General features: G+C 44.2%; 1 protein-coding gene across 1 annotated transcript; it reads right to left on the bottom strand.

Moving 5' to 3' along the window:
• Window positions 1-598: 598 nt before the first annotated feature.
• Window positions 599-12,352, bottom strand: RCN1 (reticulocalbin 1). The gene is made up of 6 exons (XM_054635267.2): window positions 11,991-12,352; window positions 7,715-7,908; window positions 5,982-6,160; window positions 5,409-5,469; window positions 2,672-2,871; window positions 599-1,774 (listed from the first exon to the last, which is right to left on the bottom strand). Exons 1-6 carry the CDS (start codon window positions 12,212-12,214, stop codon window positions 1,667-1,669), a joined length of 966 nt encoding a protein of 321 aa, XP_054491242.2. The 5' UTR covers window positions 12,215-12,352; the 3' UTR covers window positions 599-1,666.
• Window positions 12,353-12,976: the final 624 nt, after the last annotated feature.

Here is a 12,976-nt window from a genome sequence, read left to right as displayed (position 1 = left end):
GGGATTTTTCAGAGACATTGCAGGCAATGTCACAAGATGTGCACCCCAAAAGCTTAGTGGTGCTGCCAGCAAGCACATGTAATTTCTGTCAGACTCAACAATCTACATTTAATTATCTTCAACTGCAGGATGTAAAATATTGCACCAGGGTTCTTCCATGACCTTATAAAAATGACACTGTTCACAGAGGTCACAGTTCTGCACTGCCTCCTGATGATTTTTACAAATGTGTTGAACCGCTGAAGTGTCTCAGAGCCTGGGAGTCTCAAAGCTCCCCTCTGGATGGTTCTGGGACCAGGGTGTGATGTTTTACACCAAACCTTCCAGGAACCTCCCAGAGAACGCTGCTGGGGAGTCCTGATCTCCCAGTACTAGTGTCCAGAACAAATTCTAGTTCCAGCTACTCTGTATAATGCACTTCTTTTTGGCTTTCCTTTTTATTTAATGAGGTGACAAAGAATAGTTGGGGTTGTATGTTCAGGTGCTTTTGGAAATGACCATCCCAGTGCTTTGGGAACTACTGGCTTTAGAGGCTTGGTTTGTGTTTTCACATCATCTCTCTGCTAATCTGTGTTAGTGTTATTGCACCTTCACAGTATCAAAAAGAAGTATTGGTTTTATTGTGCTTCTCTTCAAACCAGTACAGTTAAAAACAACCAATCTTAGAGAAATTTGCTATATAAAAATATACATGTAACAACTCACATTATACAGTAAAAAATAAAGCACCTATGTGGAAAGCTTCCCCCTTTTTTGGAAGGAGAGCTGTCTTTAGAGTTACAGGTATATATACACACAAACCCAGAAGTTCAGCCACAAGGATCTGTCCTCTTAGTGGCAGAGGAGACAGAAGGCCCAGAGGGGTGATATGTCTCATTCCTTCTCCATCACAGAGCTGCTGCCATTCACACTGCGTGAACAAGAGTAGGGCTGGGTGAAGTGTGAAAAGCAGGAGATAAATTATGCTCCATGTGGCACAACTCCTGCCAGGAAGCAGCAAGGCCAAGGGCCCACAAACAGTTGTACATTACCCTGGTGTGGAAGGAGCTGCTGCCAGGCTGGACTCTGCATGCCTGCCTGGGAATGCCAGGGTCAGGGACAAGGGACCTGTGCATTTGCACATTGGAGCAGGAGCCAGGGGGCTGCTGGACACTCCTGCAGCAGCACTGACCCAACACAGCAACTGTGTGGAGATAAAGCTGGTATAAAACTCTTCTCTGGGCAGGAGGCTCAAAGGGTCACCTCGAAGCTGTTACATGCTATTAGAAAAGACAACTAAATAACTTAAGTCTGATTAAACATTAGGGTTCTAATCCTAGGTGCCTTTCACTATGGTAAAATGGGTATTTGAAGAAAATACTTGGCTATTAAAGATCTTTGCAATGTTTTTAGAAGTGCCTTTTCCATGCCAGGCTCTAACCTATTCAGAAAAGTTACCTTCTTAATTTTTTCAAAAATAAAACTCTAGTAACTAAAGATTGTATTCACCATGTGAAAGGAGTAGAAAAGCTATTTCTATGTGGTTTCTGAGGTAATAAGCTGGCATGTTAAAAATAATATTAATGCAAGTCATTCAGTTGCGAGTGTCCCTTGCCCATCTTCCCTCCAGGAGGGGATGGTCACGGAGATTTCAGTAAGGTGGAGAAAAGATGTGTGACACACTGTATCATAGCTCATCATGGTTCCTCGTGAGGTCCTCCCCATAATTAGTAGCTTGACTTCCAACAAACATGTTCCAGTTGTCTAGAATTTCTTCTTTTGTTAGTTTTTGATCCTGGTAGAAGAGAAAAAAAAAAACAAACCTCTGTAAGAATATTTTCAGAACTAAGTCTAAGACACACCAGCACAGACTTGCAGGAGTCCTGGGAAACAGTCAGATCTTCATAGCAGCAGACTGCAGCTTCAGCACTCATTTGTAGCTGTCACAGTGAGTGAAATTTGGGCCTCAGTGGAAGACAGAAGTCCAACAGGCTTCAGGTAGGTGAAACTGCTAACTGAAAGTTCTTTGTAAAGCCAAGCAGTAGGAACAGTGGGTTAGCAGTGGATTATCTGGTGCACAGTTTTGTGGTTTGGTTCATCTTCCTGACTGTAAAAACAAAAATCCTCGGGTGCACTTTGTGGAAAGTGGTTGCTTATGTTAGCAGTTTCTGTGTTCAGAGCATTTTGGCTTTCAGGTTCCTCATATACTCATATACTGTCCCTCATCAGAGCCAGTGTTTAAGTGAAAGGTGCTTGAATATAGAACTGAGAGTGGTTTTGCTACCCCTAATTTGAGTACAAGGGGTATCTAAATGTAACTTTATTTTCCTCTTTTAGTCTATATTAACATACAAAAGTAGTGACCACTCTTAAAGGAAAAGGAGTATTTTTTGCTGTGTTAAAACAGTGATAGTTTCTCATCTCACCTAATGAAAGCCAGGGGACCTTCTAGAGCTGATAAACTGCATTGTAACACTTTGTAATTCTAATACCACCAACTGAAATTGGCATGGAAACATTAATCCACTAGCAAGTCTAGCCTCTAAAGAAAAGTCTAGCCTCTTTAATCCATTAGCAAGTCTAGCCTCTAAAGAAAAGTTATTAGGAATAAATTCTTGCAAGCTGGTATTTTAAAAAAACCCCACAAGACCCTATATAACTTCTTTAAAAACAACACTGGAGCACCACATACCTTGTCTACATCAGATTCATAGACTAAGTGCCTGGCTTCAGCTAGTGCATGGTCATAGTCCTGGGGGAGGATCCAGTGCTGGATCTCATCTTTGTCCATCTTTCCATCCTTGTTGAGATCACGAAAATCTGAAAACTGCTCACGCTCTGTAATCACCCAGTCGGGCTCTGGTCCACCCTCTTCATTTGCAAACATATCAGCTGAAGAGGAAATAAGGGTCTTACTTGAGTCCTATTTACTTTGCAAATTAAGCACAAAATAAAGATATTTTCACAGTGTTCCTCAGAGGGGACTGAACTTTTCATTCTTTGCACAGTGTCTCAGTACAGAAAAGGAAATGTGAGGTGTAGATAGAGTAGCTGTATCTTCTCAGACCTGTTTCTTCACTGCTGGTGATCCTGCCCATTCTCACAGCACCCTGTAGCATACCTGTGCACTTCTGGTGGGGCTAACATGTTCAAAGGCCATCATCTGAATTTCAGAATGAACAAAATCCTCTAAGGATCTATGGATGAACAGCAGTCTTAAGCTTTAGTGCTAGGCTTGGTCACATGGGGAGAAAGGAACTCAGCCATTTTATCTTGTCCCTGCCAGCAAATGTCTTTGTGGATAAGATCAGACTCCAGCCAGCAGAGCGATTACAGGAAAAAAAGGCACAGGGGGGATTTAGGCAAACAAAAATTGCTAAATGGAACCTGCATGCATTTGTACTGCTTTTAGAGAAGTCTTGTGTGAGAGACATTCAGCTTAGGAGATCAGTTCTCTTTTAACCATGCAGTGCTGCAGCACATTTCAGCAGATGCCACTCTTCCAGGAAAGAGCTGGAGTAGTCAGGAGTCATGGTGCACTGTGTGAGGAGCCACAGGCACAGTGCACTTGTCACAGACTGGGACCTGGGGAGGGAGCAGTGTTTGTGACAGGATGCAGAGGTTACACACCCCAGCTGCTCTGCACATTACTCCTGTGCTACATTTTGGGAGCTTTGGTAGGACCACACCACAGTTTATGCTCTGCATAAACACAGCAGAGCAGCAGTGATTATTAAAACCAATGTTCTTTACATCACAGGGCTTTCCAAATCAGGAGTGGTGTGTCTACATCATCCTTCTGGTCACTGTGGCCAATCCTTTCTTACTCATCTTACTCCTCAAGCCTTCCACTTCTCTATTTAGAATTAAAGCCTTCTCCTCTCCTCTCCAGTGCCTTTTGGATTTGGTTTTCAAGGACCCTCATGGATGGTGTGAGGGTCAGAGGCTGGCTGGTATCTGTGGGAAACACAAATGCTGAATTCCAAGGCAGGAATAACATCCCCTGACCCTGCAGTGGGAGTGTGTACACTGGGCTGAGGCTCTCCCTTGTCACTGTCCCCAGTGTCCCTGAAATACTCTGTTACCTGCCCATGCACAGTGAGAATTTAGTTCTCTCTGCTCAACATCTTTATAGGTATTTTGTTCCGCTGCTTGTGTAAATCTAAACCAAATTTTGCAAAAGACAAAATGGGAGCAAAGAAGGGAAAGGAGGGTGGGATCATTCTATAAGGTTCAACAAATCTCCCCAGCAAATACTCCGTCTAGAGACTGAAATTTTTGGACTTCTTTTGTTGCTCCTTATAAACTAGCAAAGAAGAGATTTAGTTTACTGTTCTTAATCCCAACTTCATCAAAATTTAAAAAAATTACTTCTGAAAAAGGAAAGTAGGAATATTTTAAGCATAGTTTTCTCAACTCAGGAAGAAAACTTCAGACAACACATTCACTTTCTTTTTTCATTTTTTAAAGTGCAAATTATATTGTTTATTTGAAGCAACTGACATGTCCTGTCAATTTGATTTTTATCATCCTTGCCAATGTGGGGTGATCGTGACTAGAACATTCTATGTTCCTATCTATAGAAGACAAGAAAAACCAGCATTCACATGGTAACAAATGTTGACAATTACCTTATAATTATATGTAGGTAATGTCACTGAATGAACTGAAATTACTGTGGAAATTATGCTGCTCTGTTATTTCAGTCATAGATGAATAGCATTCACTTTCTGGGCTAAATATAATTTACAAGGAACAGAACCCCCTGCCATTAATTAGTGTGTGTATATTGTTCCTGATTCTATGTGAAGTGATCTTTATAGCACCACTAGAAACAGAAAGCTTCATCCAACTTTGCACTAATGCCTTCTTAGTGCTACTTTTTGGATTTAAAACTCATCAAAATAGAATGGTATCATCAGTACAGAAGTATGGGCTTTACTTACTAATTAAGCTAGGAAAAAAAAACCTAGTAGGAACAAGGTGAACTTTCCCTTTTTGCAATGGTTGATTCCCAGGTGTTTTGGATATTTGAGAACCATCCAAAACCATTTATTTGGGAAAAGACTAATTCATTTTCTGATCCTCCTGCATTTTTAAACAATGCCTTCAAACAGCAGTTAACATGGTGCAATATACAAAGATTATCCCTGTAATGAAAAGTATTATTCCAGGTTCTCTTCTTTTGTTCTCGTATAACTCTTAGCTGAGTTAAATAAGAACAAGAGGAGAATTTTGTGTTGTGAAGCATGAGGAATTCTTCCTGGTCATGCTGCTGTCTACCTAAAATGAAATTAAACTTCCTGTGTTGGATGGTTGGTATAAAATAGTTGAACTGTTCGCTCTGGGTTGTTAATGCTGCTGCTAATTTGAGACAAGATGGAAAAAATGGACTGGAGATTATATAAGAAACAAGTAACAACACTTACCAATGTACTCATCTTGATCCACAAAACCATCCTCATTTTTGTCTATGTCTTCTAAGGTTTCCTGGAAAACAATTTTTGCATGAAAGTCATCAAGAAAAAACTGAGAGCTCTGATTACCTGCCTTTGATAATTTAATGTTCTGAGGCCTTGACCTGCCCCTGTACACAAGTGAATGTAGTCTCACTGAATCCAGTGGGACTGTTGTTTTACACAATGAATATAAAAATATCCTTTCATATTGAAAAAATTCCCTGTATGAATGAACTGCTTATGTTAGGGGCAGATACCAGCTTGCACGAAACACTCAGCTGCTGCATGTCAGCACACCCTCCTTTTATTTTGGTTTAAGTCTGTGCCCCAAGATTGTTTCTTGATTCCATTTAGGAGCTGTCTAAGTGCACTTAGACAGTGCAAACTCCAAACCAAGTGAGTACCATGAAAGGCACCCCTTTCTGCTCCCCACTTAGCTATTATGTGTGTGTCTCTTCCTAAACCCTGCCTGGAAAGGTGAGAGAAGCCTTCAAAGTTCACCCATAAAAGTGGAAACAGTGGCATAGATTTTGCTTTGCTTACTAAGACAACAATGTTTTTCATGTGCTCAAACTCCTCTGGGTGCAGGAAAGCAGTGAACTCCTCACGAGTGGCAGCCAAGTCTCCATCCAGATCTGCACTTTTGAATCGTCTTTCATCTCTGGGCAGCATTTTCTTAAAACTGTGCTGATCGGTTGCATCTTGGAATTCTTCCGGATTTTCTGCAGACAAATCAAGATGATCTCAGAGGTCTTTTCCTTTAAAACATACTAGCAAAACAAAGCTGCTTGAATCTAGAAATAAAAAGGTTTATTGCCAGAATAGCTGTTGTTCTAATGGAAATTGTCTTCCCCATAAGGTTTTAAATTCAGGGGTCAAATACTTGTTTGATTTTTAAAGGTGACAGTAGTAGGAGGTAGATTTCTGAGCAAGCCTTCTGTTACAATCCAGAATAATGGATTTTGCAGTATTCCCTCACAGATTTTTTTTTTTTATCTGCCTTTACAGGTACGACTGTGGCAATATTTGGGGTAGACTTCATTCACAGAAGTTTTCTTCAGCTTTAGGAATCAGTATGATGCACATACTTTTCAGTTTCAAGAAGAGCAAACCAAGGAAATGTGGTTTCAGAAGGTGGCAGACTGACTGAAATTATCTCAGTGCTATGCCTCTGCTACAGGGAACCTAACAATTATTTTCAGTTTAAAACAATGGCATTTTCTCAGAGTGTTCACTGGCATAAAAGGAATGGTATTTGATATAATTTTTAAAATAGGATCATTAAACTGACTTTAAAAATGAAAAATACTCAGAACAATTTTACAATTCACATGTTGGGAGACAAACACAGGCGAAAAAGACTGGGTCAGGAATTACAGATGGGAATTTTAAGTATTCATTAACACAAGCCCACAATGCTGCTCTCCAAATCTTGGGGCTTAGAGGGAGCAAAGACAAAGGGCTGAGAAGGGTTCCAGGGATAATTCTGCAGGGACTGTGTGTCAAATATTTCCTTTCACAAATGTAACAAACTCCATTTAAATGTAAGGTAGACTTTGGAATTATTACTGCTACATGAAGCTTGCTCTAGAAACTGCCTCTGTGGTAGGTAAATATTGTTTTCTCATTTCCAGTAAGTATAAATGGTCAATTAATACTGATTTGTTGCTCTGTCAGTATTGCCCTTTAGCTTAAGTGATCTCTTCTCCTCCTCTTCCTTCATTAACTTATAAAAGCAAAGGGAACGTGGAGGGGGGTGGGGGGAATTCAGGTATATTTTTTAATAAATGTTTATTTTGCCTGATTTGTTAAGGATTTTCATTTGCTGTTGATCACAGTCTGAAGCATGTTGTTCTGCAAGAATGATTTTAATCAATAACTTTGCTGTAGCTTAGACACAGGCTACATTTTTAACATCTAGACTTCGGATTTTAGAGACTAAATTCACAAATACAGTTAATTAGACAATATATTATTTTTTAATTAAAGTACCTTTTTCAATGCTAAAAAATAATATATTTCTAACTGGAGGAGACTTTAATTCAGCTGTGTCAGTATATTTAATGATACCGCTCCAAAACCTTCTCTGTGCTGGTGACCCATGTGCAAAGGGCTGCAATAAATAAATAAAAAGTGCTTTTGACCTCTGAGCATCCATAAAATTTAATGTGAGCTTCAAGAGTCCTAAATGTGACAACAACCTCCAGTTGTCTGCAAGGCAAGAAATCATATTTTATAATCTCAAAAATCCTTGATCATACAATCTGTTCTCTTACCTAGATAATAACCATATGTGGCTTGTTTGTATTCTTCCCAGGCAATTTTATCATCCTTGTTTAGATCATAGTCTTTCCAAACTTTGGCCACATTTTCATAGATGTAGCGTTTCTGCACTCGTTTAATCCAGGTTTTTAATTCCTCTGTTGTGATATAGCCATCTTTGTCATCATCTATTCTATCCACAATCTTCCTGTAAAAAGAGATCAGCATCTTTAAAACCCAACTGCATGTCAGGCCAATTTTAGTAATCTTTATCTGGCCCTGATTTTCCACAAAAACAGTGCCCCAAACTCCTAAAGCTGTCCTACTGGTTAAGGCTTTCCTGCATTTTACACATCATCTAAAGGAATGTGATGTTATTCAGCATTGCTATGAATAACTCAAAGGAAACTTGCACAACCAAAATTAGTGAGCAGAGAATACCTGGCTTTCTTTTTCTTAGGTTGTGCCTCCTGTCTTAGGGGCATCTGTTCTTCACTGCCTGCAGGGAGTAGCTGTGCTGGCTCAGAGCAGGAGACACCTGTGGTGGTGTTCACAGAAGTCCCAGGATGAGGGAAGAGATGAGAAATTTGACTCCATATTTCAGAAGGCTGATTTATTATTTTATGATATATTAAAAAGAAAATGATCTGTTTTATGATATATTAAAAGAAAATGATATATTAAAACTATACTAAAAGAATAGAAGAAAGGATTTCATTCGAAGGCTAACAAGGAAAAGAATGGTGGACCTGCAATTGGTCATCAAATAGAAACAACTCACATGGACCAATCAAAGATGCACCTCTTGCATTCCACAGCAGCAGATAATCATTGTTTTCCTTTTCCTCTGAGGCTTCTCAGCAGGAAAAATCCTAGCAAAGGGATTTTTCAGAAAATATGTCCATGACAGACACCAACTTCACTTCAGGACAAAGCCTGAACTCAAACTTGCTGGAAGCAACCAGGGCAAAAATCCAGGATTTGGTGGACACCTCCAGTTTCTCCTTTGGCTTTCCAGCAGGCTGACATCAGGGTAAAGTGAGTATATGAGTGTGTAATGCTGGGGATGTACACCAGGTACAGTCTCCCCTTCCATGCCTGTCCCTCCACTTGTTTCTTTTCTTTGATTCCCAGTGCAAACCAGTACTGCTGGTGTTGCCAGGAATGCCTGTTACTCACTAAAGCAGTATCAGTTCTGCAGCAGGTCTCCATCCATTGCTGGCAGCTGGGCTATAAACCTCTGTCCAGTGTAAAGCTGCCAGCACTGTTGGAATCAGCAGGAGTGAAACATTCTGCACACAGCTGCAGTTCAAAAAAAAAAAAAAAAGGACAATGCTCTCTATACCATTTATGTTCTCTGCAACTAATCTCTCTGCAATTAATCTCTCTGCAATTGATGAACTCCACCATTTTGGGGCTGAGCTTGTAAAACTGCCTTCTGTGCCTGCTCTTGGAATTGAGCACATGCACCTTGGCTGTCTGGCACATCCAGGCTGGCTTTGGGCACATCAGCACCCTCCACCCTGCCCATGAGGTGCAGGGGCAGCCTGTCTGCAGTGCCTCATCTGTGCCTCAGCCAGTGGCCAGCTCATGCCATGCCATTGGAATGCAGGGGGAAGAGCAGAAGCTGACTTGTCTAAATCCTGACTTGACACAGGTGAGCTCTCTCAACCTCAGGGAAAAAGATCTGCACTTCTAAACATTCTTTTCAATTCCACATCTTGGTTCTCCACAAAGAAACCACATTTGGCCAATTGGGACTGCCCAAGTAGTGAAGCAATGTCTGTCCAAGCCTTTGTTACAAAAGCAGTCGCTGAAATATCAGCAGCAATCTTGTGTGAGTCTGATAGTATCAGGCTGATTTTATGAACATGTTGTTTGAGTTATGGGGCAAAAAAGGGGCTGCTGAATTTCCTTTCTGAATTAGTGAAGTGTGGATGAACTGACTAGAAAATCTTTCTCTTCTGTATTCATCAGTTGCCAGTGGTCCCTTTCCCTGCATGATGGACTCTATTTGTCACCAGATTTTCCCCACAATGATTTAATTTCATTTGTTTAACTGGTATTTCTTTCTACTGTTAAGGTATTAAATGATTATGCTGGTAGCTCTTGGCAATGTGTAACATGAAAGAAGTCAGGTACACATTTTCTGTGTACCAGAAAATGTTTCATGTCTTCTCCTTTTCACCTGTTTTTATAGGTCCATTGCATCCATGTGCACTATTCCACCCCACTTCTCAGCTGAAGCTGGGGACAATAAAACAGTCTTGGGGATAATAAAACAAGTCTACAGGCTCCCAAAGGCACAGGTAAGAAGCTGTTGTGTGGACTTCACTTTTTACTGTTATTATTGGGATGACCAATGTGCTGCCACATTTCCTAAGCAGGGTAAAATGCTTTATAAATACAGCAGCATGCACTCTGGCTAGAGCAGCAGACTGTATATTTCTATTTTCTCCCAGAAATCATTTAAAAATAGCTTTTAATTAAATCTGCCTTCTTCCTAAGAGCAGTCACTTGCTGAGAAGCGACTCTGTTTGTAACCTACTACAGAAGTTGCCCATAACAAAAATGGGGAGAAGGGGTTAAGCATGTGACTATTAAACCACAAGATGTTTTTTTAATCCTCTCTTTACCTCCCAGTGTGCTGCTATCCAAAATTCACAAATGATACCACGGTTGGGGAATGCTGGAAGTTATGAAACTTTCCCAAAAGTCCCCCAGGAGCCACATCCCTGATGCTGAGATGCACAGTGCTCACCCTCAACGTGTCCTCAGAGGGCCACTTCAGCCACCTCCATTTAAAAGGTAATTATTGACTGTGGCTGTACTTTACCGTGCCTGTGTCACCCCTCCAAAGGGCTATCAGTGAGATCAGTGGAAGTTAAAACTTCTTCCCTTGCTTTACAATTTGTAAAAATTGTTTAAAAACACCTGTATTGTTAAATCATATCCCTGACTGAATTATCTGTACCAGTAAGTGCAGACCAATATTAGGAGGGCACGTCCATTTTGGTGACACAAGGGATGAGAAGGTGACCTAGAGGTCATGGCCATGTATGCTGAGAGCATGGTTTCTTTTGCTCCTTCCTGAAACAATGAGGATGGAGTCAATCAGTTCTGGTAATCACTTCATCTGTTTACTCACTGTGAGACATGTAAATAGCAGTGACAGCTTTGGGAAGGATCAAGAGTGAGATTGCAGTGCTACTGCTTATGGTAGGACTAGACAGAAAATTAGCAAGTGCAACTCCCTGTGGAAGAGAAAGCAGGGGGGATCTAAGTGAGAGCATGCAGGGTATTTTAAGCAATCTTCTTTGTGGTAACTACATTAAAGGATCTTTCTTTAACTCCTATTAAATTTAGTTCTCTTAGTGATCTGGCTTCCTGTAGGTGTAAAGGAGGGAGAAGCAGTAAAGTAAGGCATGGTCCCTGCCCTTTGCATGGAAGTAACAGCAGCTGAAACACTGTGAGCAAAGAAGGCACAAGTGGGAAGATGCTTGAAGTGCACTTGTAAGCGTGGCTGTAGAGAAGGAATGGTTTAAACTCGATTAACACTGCTGTGGTGTGGGCAGGTGTCCCAGGGGCAGGGAGCAGCAGCAGCAAAGCCTCCAGTAGCAGGTCCAGCACAGCAGCTCCTCTGAGAGCTTTATTCCTGTGGGGCTAGGAAAGGCAGCAGGGAGGAACACCAAAGCCATGGACTGCTGGCTGCTCCTTTGCAGAACCAGCGGGGTGGGAGAGAAGTCACAACCCAGAGGTTCAACCTGCAGCCACTCTGGGGTACAGGGTCCCACTTTGGGGTACAGAGCATCACAGTGGGGTTCAGGGCACCACTCTGGGGTACAGAGAATCACAGTGGGGTACAGGGTCCCACTCTGGGGTACAGAGCATCACAGTGGGGTTCAGGGCACCACTCTGGGGTACAGAGCATCACTCTGGGGCTCAGGGCACTACTCTGGAAAACAGGGTCCCACAGTGGGGTAAAGACCATCACACTGGGGTTCAGGGCATCACTCTGGGGTTCAGAGAATCACAGTGGGGTACAGGGTCCCACTCTGGGGTACAGAGCATCACAGTGGGGTTCAGGGCATCACTCTGGAGTACAGAGCATCACAGTGGGGTTCAGGGCACCACTCTGGAGGGTCCTACACTGCGGTTCAGGGCACCGCTCTGGGGTGCCCAGCCCCGCTGTCCCCTCGGACACTCAGGCAGCCCCAGGCCGCCTCCTCCGCCCCGGGCCCAGCTCGGGCCCTCCCCCTGCCACGTCTCCCGCCCGGGCCGGGCGCTCACCCCAGGCGCTCCCGGCTCTCCTCCGGGCTGAGCTGGTCGAAGCTCCGCGCCTCCTCCTTGCCCAGGAAGGCCTCGTGGTCGTACTGGAAGCCGGGCCGGTCGTCATGCTGCGCGGCTCCGGCCCGGGCCCGCTCCTGCCGCGCCGTGGGCTTGCCCAGCGCGCCCGCCGCCAGCAGCAGCAGCAGCAGCGCGGGCAGCGCCCTCAGTGCCCCGCCGCCCGCCATGCCCCGCCGGCCCGGCTCGCACCCCGCTCCGCTCCGCCGCCCGCCACCGCTCCGCCCCGGCCCGCTCCGCCCCCGACCCGGCCTTTGGCAGCGCGCCCTGCCCGGCTGCGCCACGTCCGCACAGGGGCCGGCGGCGGGGCCGGCAGAGCGGAGGGACCTCGGGCAGAGCCGGGCGGGCGGAGCGGAGGGGCCGCGGGCAGAGCCCCGGCGGGCGGAGCGGAGGGGCCGCGGGCAGAGCCCCGGCGGGCGGAGCGGAGGGGCCGCGGGCAGAGCCGGGCGGGCAGAGCGGAGGGGCCGCTCCATCGCCGGAGCGCCCCGAGCCCAGCCTGACAAACACCGCGGCAGCTCCAAACAGCGGCTCGGGGCTGTCCCGCCGCTGCTGCTCGCTCGTCCGGAGCGCCGGCTTGATGATGGTTGCTGCTGTCATCCTAAATCGTTTGGGAAAAGACAAAAAGTATGATTGGAACACAAACAAAGAAACCCCTGCACGCTGTCTTGAGTGTTGATACCCGAAAAGTACGAGGGGAAAGCATCACAGTGGGGCTCAGGGCACCACTCTGGGTACAGAGCATCACAGTGGGGTTCAGGGCACTACTCTGGGGTACAGAGCATCACAGTCGGGTTCAGGGCACTACTTTGAGGTACAGGTCCCACACTGGGGTTCAAGGCACCACTCTGGGGTACAGAAAAGGTTGCCAGCACTCTCACGAAGGATGTTTGTCGTGGGGGGGTCGCTGTCACTATAAGGGAACTGCACTTGTG

This window comes from Agelaius phoeniceus, chromosome 6 (genome assembly GCF_051311805.1).
Source record: "Agelaius phoeniceus isolate bAgePho1 chromosome 6, bAgePho1.hap1, whole genome shotgun sequence".
NCBI classification, from domain to species: Eukaryota; Metazoa; Chordata; class Aves; order Passeriformes; family Icteridae; genus Agelaius; species Agelaius phoeniceus.
Note: the sequence above shows the minus strand (reverse complement) of the source record. Positions and strands in the feature narration are given on the sequence as shown.

Bases quoted from the DNA above. Each gene is read 5' to 3' on its own strand.
- RCN1 (XM_054635267.2), bottom strand. From the start codon at position 12,214: ATGGCGGGCGGCGGGGCACTGAGGGCGCTGCCCGCGCTGCTGCTGCTG. The intron at 7,909-11,990 runs GTGAGCGCCCGG...CTCTTTTTACAG, and splicing joins GAGAGCCGGGAGCGCCTGGG to GAAGATTGTGGATAGAATAG. The intron at 1,775-2,671 runs GTATGTGGTGCT...CTCTTCTACCAG, and splicing joins ATGAATCTGATGTAGACAAG to GATCAAAAACTAACAAAAGA.